This window comes from Gopherus evgoodei, chromosome 7, assembly GCF_007399415.2.
Source record: "Gopherus evgoodei ecotype Sinaloan lineage chromosome 7, rGopEvg1_v1.p, whole genome shotgun sequence".
NCBI lineage: Eukaryota > Metazoa > Chordata > Testudines > Testudinidae > Gopherus > Gopherus evgoodei.
Window position 1 is genome coordinate 48583892 of NC_044328.1, and position 15429 is coordinate 48599320.

General features: G+C 42.3%; 1 protein-coding gene across 7 annotated transcripts in view; it reads left to right on the forward strand.

Annotated features, from left to right (window-relative positions):
• The first annotated feature begins 966 nt into the window (after positions 1-966).
• Positions 967-15429, forward strand: part of JMJD1C (jumonji domain containing 1C) — a 331267-nt gene continuing 316804 nt past the window's right edge. For 4 of the 7 annotated variants that reach the window (XR_004001175.1, XR_004001174.1, XM_030568489.1 and 1 more), the window contains exon 1: positions 971-1392. Coding sequence is in view for 5 of the 7 variants with exons in the window: in XM_030568489.1 (XP_030424349.1) it covers positions 1234-1392 (159 nt within the window). In the remaining 2 variants the exon portion in view is untranslated. Of the gene's footprint in view, positions 1393-15429 lie in introns of all 7 variants that reach the window. The other 3 variants (XM_030568494.1, XM_030568486.1, XM_030568485.1) reach the window with 3 other exon arrangements.

Below are 15429 nucleotides of genomic sequence, written 5' to 3' on the forward strand. Positions count from 1 at the left end.
GCCATACAAATATGAAGTGCTATATCAGAAACAGTGTGAGATGTGATTGTGGAAGGTCTTGGAAACTACTGATGTATTCAAGGAGTGTCTGGTGTTGAAAATATCAATTAAATAGCACAATGACATCCGATCCATCTCCAGAAAAGTAGATGATTAAGTGCTAAGAGTAATCAAAATAGCATATTAAAAATAAATAATTTAAAGCATTAACCTACATTTACAGTAGATTTCAAGATAAAGGCAGTCCAATTCAGGCATGGAGAATAATAATAGTTAAGACACATTTGTGAACTGCTCTGAGGCTTTATGCAGACATATAAATGGATAAGGGATTCGTTTAAAGACTAAAAACAAGTAAGACAATTATAATTTTCAGAGGGGGTGTATGTCAAGTATTTGGTTAAATCAAGTCTGTTTTAGCAGCTCAATGCATCATACCAGAAGGGAAGCGCTGCTGTGTCTAGGCACTGGGAGGCACCGCGCCTCTAAGAACACAGCCCTGGGAAGTGGGAGCTGAACGGCACTGTCCTGCCAGGGGAAAAAAAGCCCCGCTGCCCCCCACACCCTATTTTTGCTACCCCTGGAGACAGCAGGCTCCCCTCAGCCCCTATCTGGCAGCGCCCGTACCCGTTCTCAACCCCGGCTCCTACCCCCGATCCCGACTGTGTCCCTAAGCCCCCCTCCCCCTGCTTGTCCCTTCGCAGCCAGTCTATCCCTGCACAGGCCCTGCCCAGCCCACCTCGACTCTCCGCTCTGCCCCTGTAAACAGCAGGGAGCAGCTGCAATCCCCAGGGAGGGCACAGCCAGGGCAGTGGCTTCAGCTGACGTTACTGAGCATGCTCAGTTCCAGCAAAGCAGCAATTCTGGGGCCGGACTCTTTCGCATGCAGTAGTAGTTCTTCCCGCCCCCTCTCCGCTCTCGCTGTCTGGCGGAGGGAGACGGCGCGTGGTGTCGGTCTCCATGGTAGTGGACTGTGTGGGCGGAGTGGTCGGGGCTGCAGCGCGGCAGTGAGAGAGCGGTTCCCCCTGCCCCCTCCCCTCCGTGTGTTTGTGTCAGGCTGATCGCGGCGGCGGAGCTGCCCGGGGCGCCCGGCTCGCAGCGGGCGAGGGGGACGGACGCAGCCAGCTGCAGAGACAGCCCCGCTCCCCTCGGCTCAGCCGGGCTCTCGACATGGGCGGCCCGTAGAGGAGAGGGCTGGGCGGCTGGTGCGGTGCCTGTGCGGCGGCGGCGGCCATGGCGGTGGTGGAGACGCGGCCGGAGCTGGTGGGGAAGCGGTTCCTGTGTGTCGGAGGCGGCGAAGAGGAGCCGCCGGAGCGCGAGGAGAGCGGGCGCTGGCGAGCCGGGGTCATCCGCGCCGTGTCCCACCGGGATTCGCACAGCCCCGAGCTGGCGGTAAGAGACCGGCCCCGGACCCTGCCCCCTGCGTGCCCCCTCTGCGCGGCCCGGGGGTCCGGTCACCCCCGCGGGCGCCCTGCTCAGCAGGCGTTGGGGGGTGTGTGTGAGGGGGGAGGTGCTGGCGTCGCCTGCTCTCTCTGTAGGGCAGTGCTCACTCAGATCCTGAGGGTTGGGCAGCGGGGTGTCCTAGTTCCCTCAGCTGGGGCCCTGCTCGGTGTGAGGGGTAGCAGATGTGGGAGTGGTCAGAGGACGCCCCCTCTGCTTGTAGATGAGAGGGTATGACATAGCCTGTCTTTTTCTTTCGCTAGGCACCTAAGGTGGGGTACGGAGTGCAGTGATAAACATCTCCCCCCCGTGCTCTCTGTAGCATGGAAGTGCATGTCAGCCTCTTCTCCCTGCTGCACACACCGTGGTGTGTGGTGGAGAATCAATCGGGTTGACGTGAATCACGAATCAGAGAAATTATCCTGAGTGCAGTAGCAAGAAGATGCTGTAATATGGGGCTTGAAATTGGGATAAAGGTTTCTTTAGCTTCCCCAGAGAGATCGACACCCCATTATTAATGGGAAGGTTTCTGTTATGTATGTGTTTAGCATATGTGAGGACGACAGAGGAGGTGGCATTGATTAGACTTATTATCTTTGCGTGGAAGATATGGCTGCATTCTGATCATTTTAGTTCTTCAAATTTATATTTTACTGGGAAATGGTAAAAACTTAGCTTCTCTGTGGAGTGAAAATAACCAGCCCTTTCATCTGACAGGTCTAAGAAACAATTTATTTTTTACTCAGCTTGAATATTCATAGTCCATTTAATGTTGTGACAGGTTTAAAAATACTTTTGTGATAAAAATACTAAAAGATTATGTTGAATTATTTATTTTCCTTGTCTGTGTTGTTGTAATTGTTTTCTTAAGGAGTGTAGGAATGTGCGTGGAGGGAGAGAACAAGCAAGAATATATTCTGTTGTGTTGAGACACATTCTTGCTGGGGGAAAAAAACAGCAGGATTTCCTTGGGTTAGTGTTATGAATACATAATCTGTAAAATGGAGTTTGTGTACTGTGGAGAACTCATCTTTTTATTTGTAAATTCCAGATTCTAGTAATATATGCATTGGTACTGTTGCATTTGTACGCTTGCATATTTTATATTATTTTGAGCATATAAATGCGCACTTGGTTAAACATCATGACTACATAAGTTCTTTCTGTACATGTGGAAGATCACCGAACTGCATTGTGCAGTTCCCTAGTGCTATTGATACAGTACAGAAATTCAAGACTGTCATATGACAGCAATAAAAACTGTCATAATTGTAATTTATTCTTTTATGTGAAAAATCAGGATAAACCAAAATATCTGTTGTTTTAGAGGTTATTGATTGCTTCATATGGTGGGGGAAAAAGTGGTCTGCTAAAGTAATCTGCTTGCCTTTGTTCATCCCAGGATTTAGCTTTATTTGTATAAGTAGAAGCATTTACACTTAAACACTGTTGTCATTACCATAGTTTCTAGATTTTCTAGTTTAGATACTTTAATTCACAATTGTATGTCATTTATCTGTTCCTTTTCTTTGTCAAATGTCTTAAATTTTCAAACTTTATGTTATGGTCTTAGTCTTTCTGATGTCAGTTGGTTTTGTGCAACACCATGGAGTTCTCTAAATGTATGTTATATAAGGAATGTGTTTTTAAAAACACATTTGCAGGGTAATTTTGTAGAACATATATATTTAATTATGGATATATAAATATTTCGGGCAACACAATGAAAAATGTACCAACTGCTACTAGCCAGAGTCATATACCAGTTGTAAACTGTGGGACAAAACTGTGGCGAATAGGGGAAAGTGCTGTCCATAGACTTTTTTTAAAGGGGATTTATCTTTTATGTCTTAAACATTGCCCAAAATGTGCTAGGTGCTGTCTGTTGTAAATATTTACATGGTCTCATTACTGCACATTACTAAGGTTTCATCTTTTAATGTATTTATCCTGTTATCCCATTTTACAGACAGGATACTGAGGCACAGAATAAGGTGACTTGTACAAAGTGTCAAAGGAAGTCTGTGACAGAGCTGGGAACTAAACTCACATCTCTCCGGTCTCAGACTGGCACATCAATGGACTATCTTTCTGTTCTCTAGGTGGTTTACAGAGTGTACAGAATTCACGATACCGGGTTTACAATTTAGGGATAAGGTACAAGTAAACACAAAGACCCAAAGGGCGAGTGAAGGGAGAAGAGAGAACAAAGGTTACAGTAAGAAGACTATAGGGTTGTTTATGTGGATTAGGCACACATCTTGATTGATTTTTCTTTACACTTGTAATTAATGTGTTGCATAAGACTCAGCAGTGTAGACATACTATGCCAGCATAGCTCCCTCTTGTAGAGGTAACCTACACTGACCAAAGGAGGGTTTTCTGTCAGTGTAGGAACACCATCTCTCTGAAGGACATTAGCTATGTAGACAGAAGCCCTCTTCTGTTATCAGAGCTGTGTTTACATTGGAGTTGGGTTAGCATAGCTTTGTTGATCAGAACATTCTTTTTTCAGTCCCCTAACCAATGTTGTTATGACAAACATATGTCTTAAATGTAGGCCAATCCTCTGACTAGCTGGTGTTTGAAATACATGAAACCCCTCTTCCAATGAGCATTTGTGTGTCTTCCTTGCCTCCACTACCATTTGGCTGCATTTCTAATCCTTCCACAGCCTCCATTTTTAGGTGGTCTTCCCTGTGAATAGCTCCAGATCCTGCTGCTACTCATTAGCAGAGTGAAATTGAAATGCTTTCTGGCAATTTCATCACTGCATATGGTGTTCTGAATAGTAACAATTAGATTGAGTTTTATCAGTTTCGGGCTGGCCTACCCACTGTGAGCTATGAACCCTACTGAAGCGCTAGAGCTGTCCTGCGTCAATTCACATTTGTAAGACCCTTTGCAATTTTGTGGGACAAAGAAAATTTTTATAATGAAAAGTTCATAAACTGCTATCTGAACCATACTTGCTACCAACAAATGGACAAATGAGTTTAAGGCCTGATGTGCTTCATGAAATGGAAATGATTACTTTGTTTATAGCTAAATTCCAAAATGTGTGTGTGTGTAGTTGAAATTTCTGTATTTACTGATAAGAAATCAAATCAGTTTTAAATAGCTATTTAGAAAAGATTAAATGCAGCTTCAAAATTCTCAGTGTTAAGGGGCTTTGACCTAATTAAACAACTTTCTACATGAGATTTAAAATGGGATAAGGGCCATCCTACTGCCTATGAGTCTACAAGGGTGCAACCGTAATTTTCCAAAGGAGGGGGTTCAGCACATGTATGTCCTTGCTGAGCCCCCTCTCCAAATTCTGGAATGGGCTTGGAAGCGTAAGGTGATGGTTTTCTGTGGTTCTGAGAAGCTGGGAGATAGGTCTGGGGGACTAGAACACCAGGAAGAGGAGCTTCTGCTGCTCCAGGCTGTGCTGGTTGCTGACCGCTTCAGTCACTGGTTTTTTTTTTTTTTCCCATTTCCAAGGATTAAGTGGTTTCTCTGACTTGGGACCAGTCCTTGGACGGGGAAGAAGCTGTGATTAAAGCTGTCAGTGACCCACCTGGCCTGGAGCAGGGTTGACAGCTCCTCCTGGGTCTCTAGCCAGGGGTTCCATTTCAGATTTCTCTGTGTGCGGGGGAAGACTTGTAGCAGGGGTTCAAGGTTTGCTTAGGCTCTTAGCTTTTGGATTTCTTTGAAGGTTAAAAAGTAAATCAGTTTATTTTGGGTGAATTTGTTGTGATTATTATACTACTCATCAATGTTATCTTCCATATACTCTCAAATCACCTGGCAGCACCCCCATCCCTCAGTCAAACTCTGCTCTATGTTTCAGCAAGCTCTCCCCTGGAACCATACTTCTGTGGATGTGGAGTGGCCCAATCCGTTGTCACCACCTGATATGCTAGCCCTTGGGTGGCAGGTGGGTGGAGAAGTCCCCCACCTGCAGAGAGGGGGGGGGTCATGTGGCGGGGATTCCCTGGGTTCCCTGTTGTGTGACCCTCCCCCTCCAGGCACCTCTTCCCTGCTCGCCTGGGTTGGTGCTCCTGGGTGTAGGCATGTGAAATTTCATGAGGAGAGCCCCCTCCCATCCAGACTGTGGTGACTGACATGCAGGGGGACAATCATGGTGCTGTTGTGAAGGTGCAGCTCTGTAAAGAAACCCTGGGATCCACTTGGAGCCCATCCTCTGTGCTCAGGTTGGATTCCTGGGGCAACTCCTCTCCCTGCTCTTCCTCAGTGGGACCCCTAGCTCCGGCCCTTGGCCCCAGCATCCTGCTTCCCAGAACCCTGGAGAGACCAAGCACCGGCTTTGTCTATGGCCAGAAGGGTGGCCTCTTCCTCCTTACCCCCATTGAGTCATTGGGTGTGATAATTCACACCTCCTTATCAGCTACATTGAAATAAAAACAATACTAATTTGTATAGAACAGAATGAACGAACTGTGTAAAATGGAGTGTGTTAAAACCAGACATTGAGTAAAAGTAAAAAAGTATTGCATTGTCTTGTCCCCGTTATTTTATGGAATTTTTCCCTTCTTCCATTTTCCCATACTGGCTGCAATGTTTACTGTACCACTGGCGTGGAGGACGGCCAAACCATCTGGCAGCAGTTGCTATACTTCTGGTATCAGTCATTTGGAAAATGAGCATGTTGTCTCTGCAGCGCACACCTCTTCCTCTTGCCCAACATCTGGAACCCCTGGTTTTTCCTACAAGTACTTGGTAGTTCTTGTTGTAATGTGTACTAAACACTCTGTATAATCTAGTATACATACAACCCTAATATAAAAGTACTCTTCTAACCTCAACAATTAATTTTAGTATGTTTTTTTTAAGGGTCCGGTGAACTTCTTTAAGCAATGGTTCTCAAACTTTTTTGTGATGTGGACCACAGATCATTAGTGTCATAGATCACTTCACCTTCCATTTGTGAATTTCGAATAGTCCTGTGGTAACAGCAGCATTTGATTACATGGGGGAGAAGGAAAATATTTAATTTGTTTTAATGTTTACCTGTTTTTCTGATCGTAGTGGCTGCTAGTAGTGGTAGCTAGGAACGCTCTGCCTCATTTCCAGGTGCTTTTAAAGGCTTTCTGACTGTTGTTTGTCGTGATGATTCTGGAAACCTGCAGAAGCAGCCAGTAGCAAGGAAGTGGAGTCAACAACCTGTGACCTATCAGCTCTTTGCTGCAAGTAGCAGTTGATTTTCAGGGCACAGTTTTCAGAATGCTACTTGAATGAATATTAGCAGGATTGAACAGAAAATGTCTGTGAGAGTAAATATACTTATTTTCCCAAGTTCTGTTACTGTAAAAAGTAAGTATTTGAAGGCACAATGTCAATTTCACATCTAGTCAGATAAAAAACAACAACAAAACTTAAAGTTAAAACAAGGAGCATAAGCTTATGCCCAGATACCTTTGTTAGTCTTTAAGGTGCCACAAGGACTCCTCATTGTTTGTTTTTGCTGATACAGACTAACAGGGCTACCACTCTGAAACCTGCCACTAGTAAAGTTAAAAGTAGTTTTTTGGTTACAGTGACATTTGCCCCGAGTTCTGCCAGTTTTTGTGTCTTTGCAGTCTCATTTTCCTATTTGAAAAATATTTTTCTCTACACACATGAGAAACTAGGAAATAGGTTTTTAATGTTGAGGGGTGCCTCTTTAAAAAGGTCATGTGCAAGATCATTTTTTAAATAAAAAAAGACTATAATTGTAGTGAATTTACAGTGAAATCTGCTGTGTTTTTTTTTTCTGATTTTCTAAAGCTGTGCATTTAGTACACCAACATTTTGATACCATTTCTATATGGCAGTGTTGGACACCATGAAATCAAGAATCCAGTAACTTGAGTCTCCTGGGAATAGTGCTTTAGGATAAGCAGATGTGGTAACTTTCTGTATATATCACCAAGGCAACAAATAAGCCAGCAAGTAAAAGGAAAACATTTCATTTCTTTAGGAGAAGGGCATAGAGAGTACCTCCAAAGATTTGTGAAAGTAGTACTTAAGCATGTAGAGGTTTTTTCTGTGACTTTGTTTGATGTTTACGGAATAATTAACAAAACATTGTTAGGGAAAAGGTACAATAACAATTCTGATGGAACTTCTGACATGCATTTTTTGGTTCTCATGAGTGGTATGTGGAAAAAAAATTGTGTTGAAATTAATATTTTCTATTAGTTTCTTGAGAAGAGTGGCGGTAGGCTTTGCATGTCTTTATCCTGTCCAGTATATCTAACAGAATACAAATGTACACAATTTTTTGGTATAAAATGTAAACCTGATTAGGACACAGAATTATAGAAATCTAAAAATAAAGTCATCTTGTAGAAATGCTCCTCGTGCTGAAAGTTTTTTTTTTTTTTGACGCTAAAGATGTGGCTAAGCATGACTACATGATATACAAAGCTGTGTTTTCCCAGACCTGTTCTATACTTAAATCTTATGTCGACATCACTGTTTTTCAGGGGTGTGAAAAATCCACACCTCTGACTGACCTAGCTGTATCATTCTAATCCCCAGTGTAGATACAGGTAGGTTAATGGAAGCATTCTTCCATCAACATAACTATTGTTGTTTGAGGAGGCTCTGTTCCTACACCAAAGGAAAAACCCCTTCCATTGGTGTAGATTGTATCTACGTTACTGGGTTATACTGGTATGGCTACAGCTCTCAAGCCGTGCCCATATTAGTCCCTTAGTACATACATACCCCCAGATTTCCTATTCCTGTTACGCAATCTCCTCTCTTTTGCTCACTTTTTCTGATGGACGATAACTTTGCTATACTTGAAAGTTCAAGTGCATATTTCTGTGACTGTGGTTTTTGCCATGTGTCAGTGTTAATGTGGCATTTCACTTTTGATTTTAGGTAGGGTCCTGCATTTGAGTCTTTTACTAAACTTGCTAATAAAATAAGTTGAGAGCGGGAGTATTTGAGGAAAATGTTTGTTTTTTTAAGCAAATTTTACATAATACAAATTAGAATCTGATTTTGTTTTTCCTTGTTTAAGTTTGACTTCTGAAAATTAACAGCTGTTGAGATCTGAGGGGATTTAGACTATCAATATACTGGAAGTGTCAATTGCAGGAAAAGCTTCAAATAAAAACTATTAATGTTGGACAGAGCAGATGATGAATCAGTTTTAAAGCCAGTTGAGCAAGGTAAAACAATATCAAATTGCTTGATGGTTGCTAACATAATTGGGTAAGGTTGTGGTTTAAAAAAGTCTTTGTGCTTTTCAGGACTTTACCTCAGTTCTCTTTAATATTGGTCTGTTTATGGATGTGCCACATAGCAGTGTGATATGTCCTAGATGATGATGGATATCTGTGGTAGTAAGACTTGAAAAATGTGCTAGACACCTGTTAGTCAGAAGATACACCTCTACATCTATATAACACTGTCCTTGGGAGCCAAAAAATCTTACCATGTTATATCAAACTTGCTTTGATCTGCCGGAGTGCGCAGCCCCCCCCCCCCGAGCACTGCTTTACCACGTTATATCCGAATTCGTGTTATATCGGGTCGCATTATATTGAGGTAGAGGTGTACTACAAAAGACGAAAGCTTCTCTTCTTGCTTTGCCGTGAGAAGCCTAGTACATGTCTCAGACCAGCTCTTGAGAAGAGATGCTAACATTAGGGTGTTGTCACTGGATCTGGTGGAGGGATGTGAGGAAAGATGCATTCTTTTGTATTAACCTTAGTTGGTTGGTGTCTGAAGTATGGAGAAATGTGGGGAAGATTGCAATTGTTCGTGCTCTTGTTACCACCCTGAAGTGATTTTCAGAAGATAACCAGGGTTTGGGTAGTTTCCAGCTTCCATAGCATTCTGTCTAGCAGGAATGAAGTTTACAAAATTCTTGTAAATTTCACTGTGCTATGCCTCTCTGGATAAAAGCAAACACTCATCTATTTTTGGGTGAGTGGGAGGAAGACAAGGAAAGGTTTCCTTCTCCTGCTCTCCATGTCTAATAGAAGTAGAGGATTGGATCTGTTCTTGTCACCACAGCTCTTCTCAGAAGCTTGTTTTATTTTCTGTTGATGCTAACAAAGAGGTGAATACATTTTTCAAAGGCCACTATGTAATTTAACAGCTTAACCACAGCAAAAAGTTCAAACATAGGAGCATGCCCTAAAAAAACAGAGAGGGTCAAATTGAGAGGCATGAAAGGAGGGAAAGTAGTGGTAGTCCTGTAAGCTCTGCTCCAAAATAGCTGTCAAAATGGGATGCTCCTCTTTGTAGATTGTGCCTGTGTTCAAAATCTGTGCTCTTCAGGCCCTACTGGGTTCCTTGGGCTTGGCTCTCCCTCAGTGGGGATGCCCTGCTGTGTTGTTTGAATGTAGTTCCTCCTTAACTATGGGAAAAATTAGTGCTGGCACTCTCCCATGTTCACCTCTCATGGCAACAAAGACTATGTCTATGTTGCATTCTACTGGTGGCAGCACATAGGGTATGTGTAGTTATATGTCTCAGTGAAAAGGGGTCTGTGTCCATGCTGTGATATGTAGCTACATGTGTCAATGGGACTGTCATGGGGGAAGCAGCAGAAAAAAGCTCAAGCAGCTTTCCCCTGTTAGAGCTTCTCACTGTGGCAGAGAAAAGCTCTGGCAAAGGGGAGGTAGAGGGGAAAGGCTCCAGCAGTACGAAGCTGCCAAGCCTTTTCCTTTTGCCTGCCCCCCCCCCTGTGGCCGGGAAAGACTCCACAGTGCTACAAATAGCAACGTACACAGGGGAGGCACTGCTTTGGTGTGTAGAGAACCATGTAGGGTACTTACCCACAGGGTACAGATGTGTGTGTCTGTACTATACTTGTCTAAGCCATGCTATCTACACTGCTAGCAGTGTAATAAATGTCCTCTGCATGCTGCCGTAAAGAGTGTAAAGTGTAGATGTATCTCTGGTGAAATGTCAGTACAAGGAGACTGCTTTACTTTGTAATATACTACTTTTGTAATACTACTACTACTACTTCTATGTGTTGAATACAGTATCATCACTGCATTTGGATTAACACCTATTGAGATGAGATGAATGTGCAGTTCACAGCTTGAGCTATTGTTCCATGTTCTGTACAAACGATCAGTTGTACTTCATGTTTTTAAACAACCGTAACAGCTGGAGACTCTTCAATTTTGAAGTGAGAGGTGAGATTCTGTAAAACAAGAAATAACCTGGGCAGATGTTGATTTTTTTTTTATTTTCCATTCACATTTTTTCAAATATTTTTATGAATTATATTAACAAAATTGTTCTGTGTTAATATTTGGGTTCTGTTGTACTCTTACTGTCTCTCAGAGTAAAATGAAATTACAGAAGCTTGTTGATTACTAAGTGGGGGGGATGTCTGTTTGACTTTTATCAGTACTTTTGTGATACAATTAAATTAGTGACATTTATCCTTATAGAATTCTTATTTTTTTTTAAAAAGGAAGGAAGATATTCTTGGCAAATGAGAATGCAAAGTGTATAGCGACGCTATAGTACTGTAGTTGAAAGGGCTTGTTTCTGGGAAGAATAGTTATGAAATCTGCATGATTGGGATGTGGGTGGGGGGAATTGTGTAGTCAAGCTCCACCCACTTCTTATCCCAGAATGCCATTATGCTACTTACTGTGATTGTGCATATCTTCATAATCTGATTCTCTTTTTCCTGACATACCCTGATCAGTGGTGAAATTGTCAACAATGTTGACATTAAAATTACCACAGTTTAAGGTTCAGAGTAAACCCTTTATTAGGATGTGTGAAATCTCGGGTAGGTATTACCAAATTGGTTCCATTTGGGTTGACTATTTGCAGTTGTTAGGTGGTATATTTTTGCAGCTGTAAGGGAAATAGACTGTTTTGTAAACAATGGAATCTTAAATTCTGAAGCTCAATATTTTAGTTGCGATGGAAAATGAACGGTTTTCTTAGTCATTGCCAGCTGGCCCAGTTCAGCACCTGAATGCAATATATGTGGTGGTGGTGGTGGTGATGGTAGCGATGAGGAGGAAGGAAAGAGTAGGAAGTGGCAGTAATAGGAGCATTAGCATTAGGAGCATTAGATTTTGCAACTAATCTCTTCCAACCTTTTTTCTGTGGTTGAAGGTTTTCTGCCCATCTATTGTAGATGGTGCCATTTGCTGGACAAATACTTGTTTGTTACAACTTCATCTGCTTTTATTAAGAGTTCTCTATATGTAACACTTACTGTATATGTTCTTTTAAAGACTGTGTGCGTATGTGCGCGCGCACGCTTTATATATTTGTCAAACTATTTTACAGATAAGATTCCCAGTAGGTCTTTGAAATCAGTCAGTTGCACAGTTAAGCCTAGCTCTGCCCAGCCAACTTTTTGTGCTTCTGTTGGCAGAGTATGCAACCCCCAGGACTGCGGGGGCATGCCGGCTGCTTCCGGGAGCGGCGTGGGGCCGGTGCTGGCAGGGAGCCTTAGCAGCAACCCATCTGTACTGCTGGAGGTAACTGTTAATGGGAGCTGCCACTGGCTCGCGGGCCTTGCAGTCAAGAACACTGACATATGTGGTATCACTTTCCTGAAGGAGGGCTCAGCTCTCATAAATTTGGAAAACACTGTTAGAAAGTGACCTAGAAGTTTGCTTCTCTCAAGCCTCTTCCTCTGTTCCCCAAAACATGCCACTACCTCTTATGTTAAAGGAATTGTTGGGGATATCAGTAGGAAATGTTTGCTTTGTACTGTTGCACTATTGGAGAAAAGTCTACAGTGGTAACAGGAGATAAGAAGGTACCTTTTGTTGTGGTCAGTTTGTAGCAACCACTGCTTCCTTTTCCTTTATCTCTGTCTGTCCAAAAATCCTCTACACTTGTATTGTATGTCTCTTTAATGGTTCTAAATAGTGGAAGAATGTGTAAACTGTCAGGAAGAGGAGTAAGTGCCATTTAAGAGGGAGGCATGATGGCAACACTCTAGGGTATAAGACTAATCTTAGAAGCTCAATTTGGGAAAGTAAGGAGCTATGTAATGTAAATAAAGCATTAAGAACTGCAGAAGTGTTTTGTTTTTCACTGTGGTAAGAGCTCAGACTATTTAACCATTTGCAAGGAAGAACAATTGTAAAAACCACATATGGTAATTAGCTTTGACTTATAATTAACAAATATATCAATAAATCGGGCCCATAATAATTACCATCTTGGCACAGATAAAATGGGATGCACCACATGTACAGTGGAGAGCTATTGAGTTCATTTAGTGTACATGTATGACCCTTTTTTGTCATAATTTTTTCCCTCTATCAAGTTCAGTAACCAGTATTTTTTACATTGAATGGGTGTTCCAGTATCTGACCTTTGACTTAAAAACAAGTTTCTAGCCCACAAGGCTGGAGGTTGCAGGGAAGACACCTAAAAATGTAAACTGAATACTGTTCACATCCATATTGCCACTACATGGTAAGTGACTCTCTATCACTACCTCAAACATAATAATTGCTTCCATGTTCTCCCCTCTCCCACCCAAATCTCCATTCCCACATATGTTTTCTATAATCATATGTTTGCCTGCATGTTAGCTGAAGCTTTCTGCTAAAGTGATAAGGAGTGAAATAGTTGTGTTGTCATTTACTAGGCCATTTTTAGGTTCCAGCATTAACTACCACATTTAAATGAATGAGGTACATAAAAGGTTAATGTAAATTTAGATGCAGGAGCATCCATTTGTCATAGAAATATTTGGGGATAAGTATTTGTCATTCATTGCAGTGGAAATGCAAAATTACAGTTAATGATGTTAATAAAATAATATATACATAACTGAAATAGTAATCTGTATTTATATTTTTGCCTAGAACTTAGTTTACAAGAAGCCTGTAGCAAGGGGTTGTGGTCTTCCTGATGCATGAGGGGGAGAACAGCGACCACCCCCTGATGGGCAAAACTGGGACACCCGCGTCCGCACTGCCTCCAGTATCCCCTCTGCTTCAGCCTCTGATCTGGATCACCCCATCCTCAATTGCACCTTCAAAAGGCCGGTTCAGGGCCAGAGGGTGGCTTGGGCTGGCCAGAGCCCTGGCCTAAGGATGGCTGATGCCTCCTCCTGCCACGTCTGTTCCTCCTTCCAGAACTGTCATGTCAGTTCTGCTGCTGGAATCTCGAGGAGGTTGTAGGCGAAAGTGTGGCTCGTGAGTCTTTCAGGCTGTGCAGCCTCTTGTCTGTCTTTTGAGGAAAAAAAAGAGTCTCACCCTTAAATGGGAGGCCCTGAATGGTCTGCTGGACCTTGTAGGGGAGCCCCGAGACATGGAGCCAGGAGCCCCTCCTCATGGCTACCCCAGTTGCCTTGACCCTAGTGCTGGTGTGCCATTAAATGCTTAAACATTAGAAAACCTAGAAAATTTGTATGCAGAAAACTTAAATTGTGAAACAGTTTTAGTTGCCCCCCTCAACCATAAAGCAGTGCAACGAGAAGACACTTACTAGTACCTGCCTTGTACTTCTCCCCCACCCAAAAATACACCACTACTTTGATATAACACCACCTGATATAACACAAATTTGGATATAATGTAGTAAAGTAGTGCTCCGGGAGGTGGGGCTGCACACTCCGGTTGATCAAAGCAAGTTCAATATAACATGGTTTCACCTATAACGTGATAAAATGTTTTGGCTCCCAAGGACAGAGTTATATCGAGGTAGAGGCGTAAATCTTACTATTACCAAGGTCAGTAACTTTAACTGTTACTCAATAGGGATGCCAGCCTCCAGAACCCTACCAGGTATGTTGTTGCTAACAGGATTTATTTTTTGCTGCTTCAGTTTGATTTTCTATTACTAATCTGATACCTGCATTTATTTGATGTTGTTGATGGTGAGAGGCATTTCTGGGTTGGACTACTGTTTGATAAAGTCAGTTTCCCTTTTAGTTTATTTGGAGTATAAAATTTAAGAATACTTCTGTATTGGTGGCATTCCTATGTTCCTGTCGTCTCCTTGAGAAATCCTTGTAATATGTGGAAAAATGTATGAAATCTTATGTATTTAAAAATCAGTTGAGTCTTACCTGGGACTATGAATGAGAACATAAGAATGGCCGTACTGGGTCAGACCAAAGGTCCCTCTAGCACAGTATCCTGTCTACTGACAGTGGCCAATGCCAGGTGCCCCAGAGGGAGTGAACCCAATAGGCAATGATCAAGTGATCTCTCTCCTGCCATCCATCTCCACCCTCTGACAAACAGAGGCTAGGGACACCCTTCCTTACCCATCCTGGCGAATATCCATTGACAGACTTAACTTCTGTGAATTTATCCAGTTCTCTTTTAAACGCTGTTATAGTCCTAGCCTTCATAACTTCCTCTGGTGAGGAGTTCCACAAGTTGACTGTGCACTGTGTGAAGAAGAACGTCCTTTTATTTGTTTTAAACCTGCTGTCCATTAATTTCATTTGGTGGCCCCTAGTTCTTGTATTATGGGAACAAGTAAATAACTTTTCCTTATTTATTTTTTCAACACCATTCATGATTTTATATAGCTCTGTCATATCTCCTCTTAGTCTCCTCTTTTCCAAGCTGAAAAGTCCTAGCCTCTTTAATCTCTCCTCATATGGGATCTGTTCCAACCCCCTAATCATTTTAGTTGCCCTTCTCTGAACCTTTTCTAATGCCAGTGTATTGTTTTTGAGATGAAGATACCACATCTGTGCACAGCATTCAAGTTGTGGGCATACCATGGATTTATATAAGGGCAATAAGATATTCTCCGTCTTATTTTCTGTCTCCTTTTTAATGATTCCTAACATCCTGTTTGCTTTTTTGACCGCCGCTGCACACTGCGTGGACATCTTCAGAGAACTGTCCACGATGACTCCAAGATCTTTTTCCTGATTCGTTGTAGCTAAATTAGCCCTCATCATATTGTGTGTATAGCTGGGGTTATTTCTTCCAATGTGCATTACTTTATATTTATCCACATTAAATTTCATTTGCCATACATAAAATGTATTAGTCAAATGTGTATAGTTAC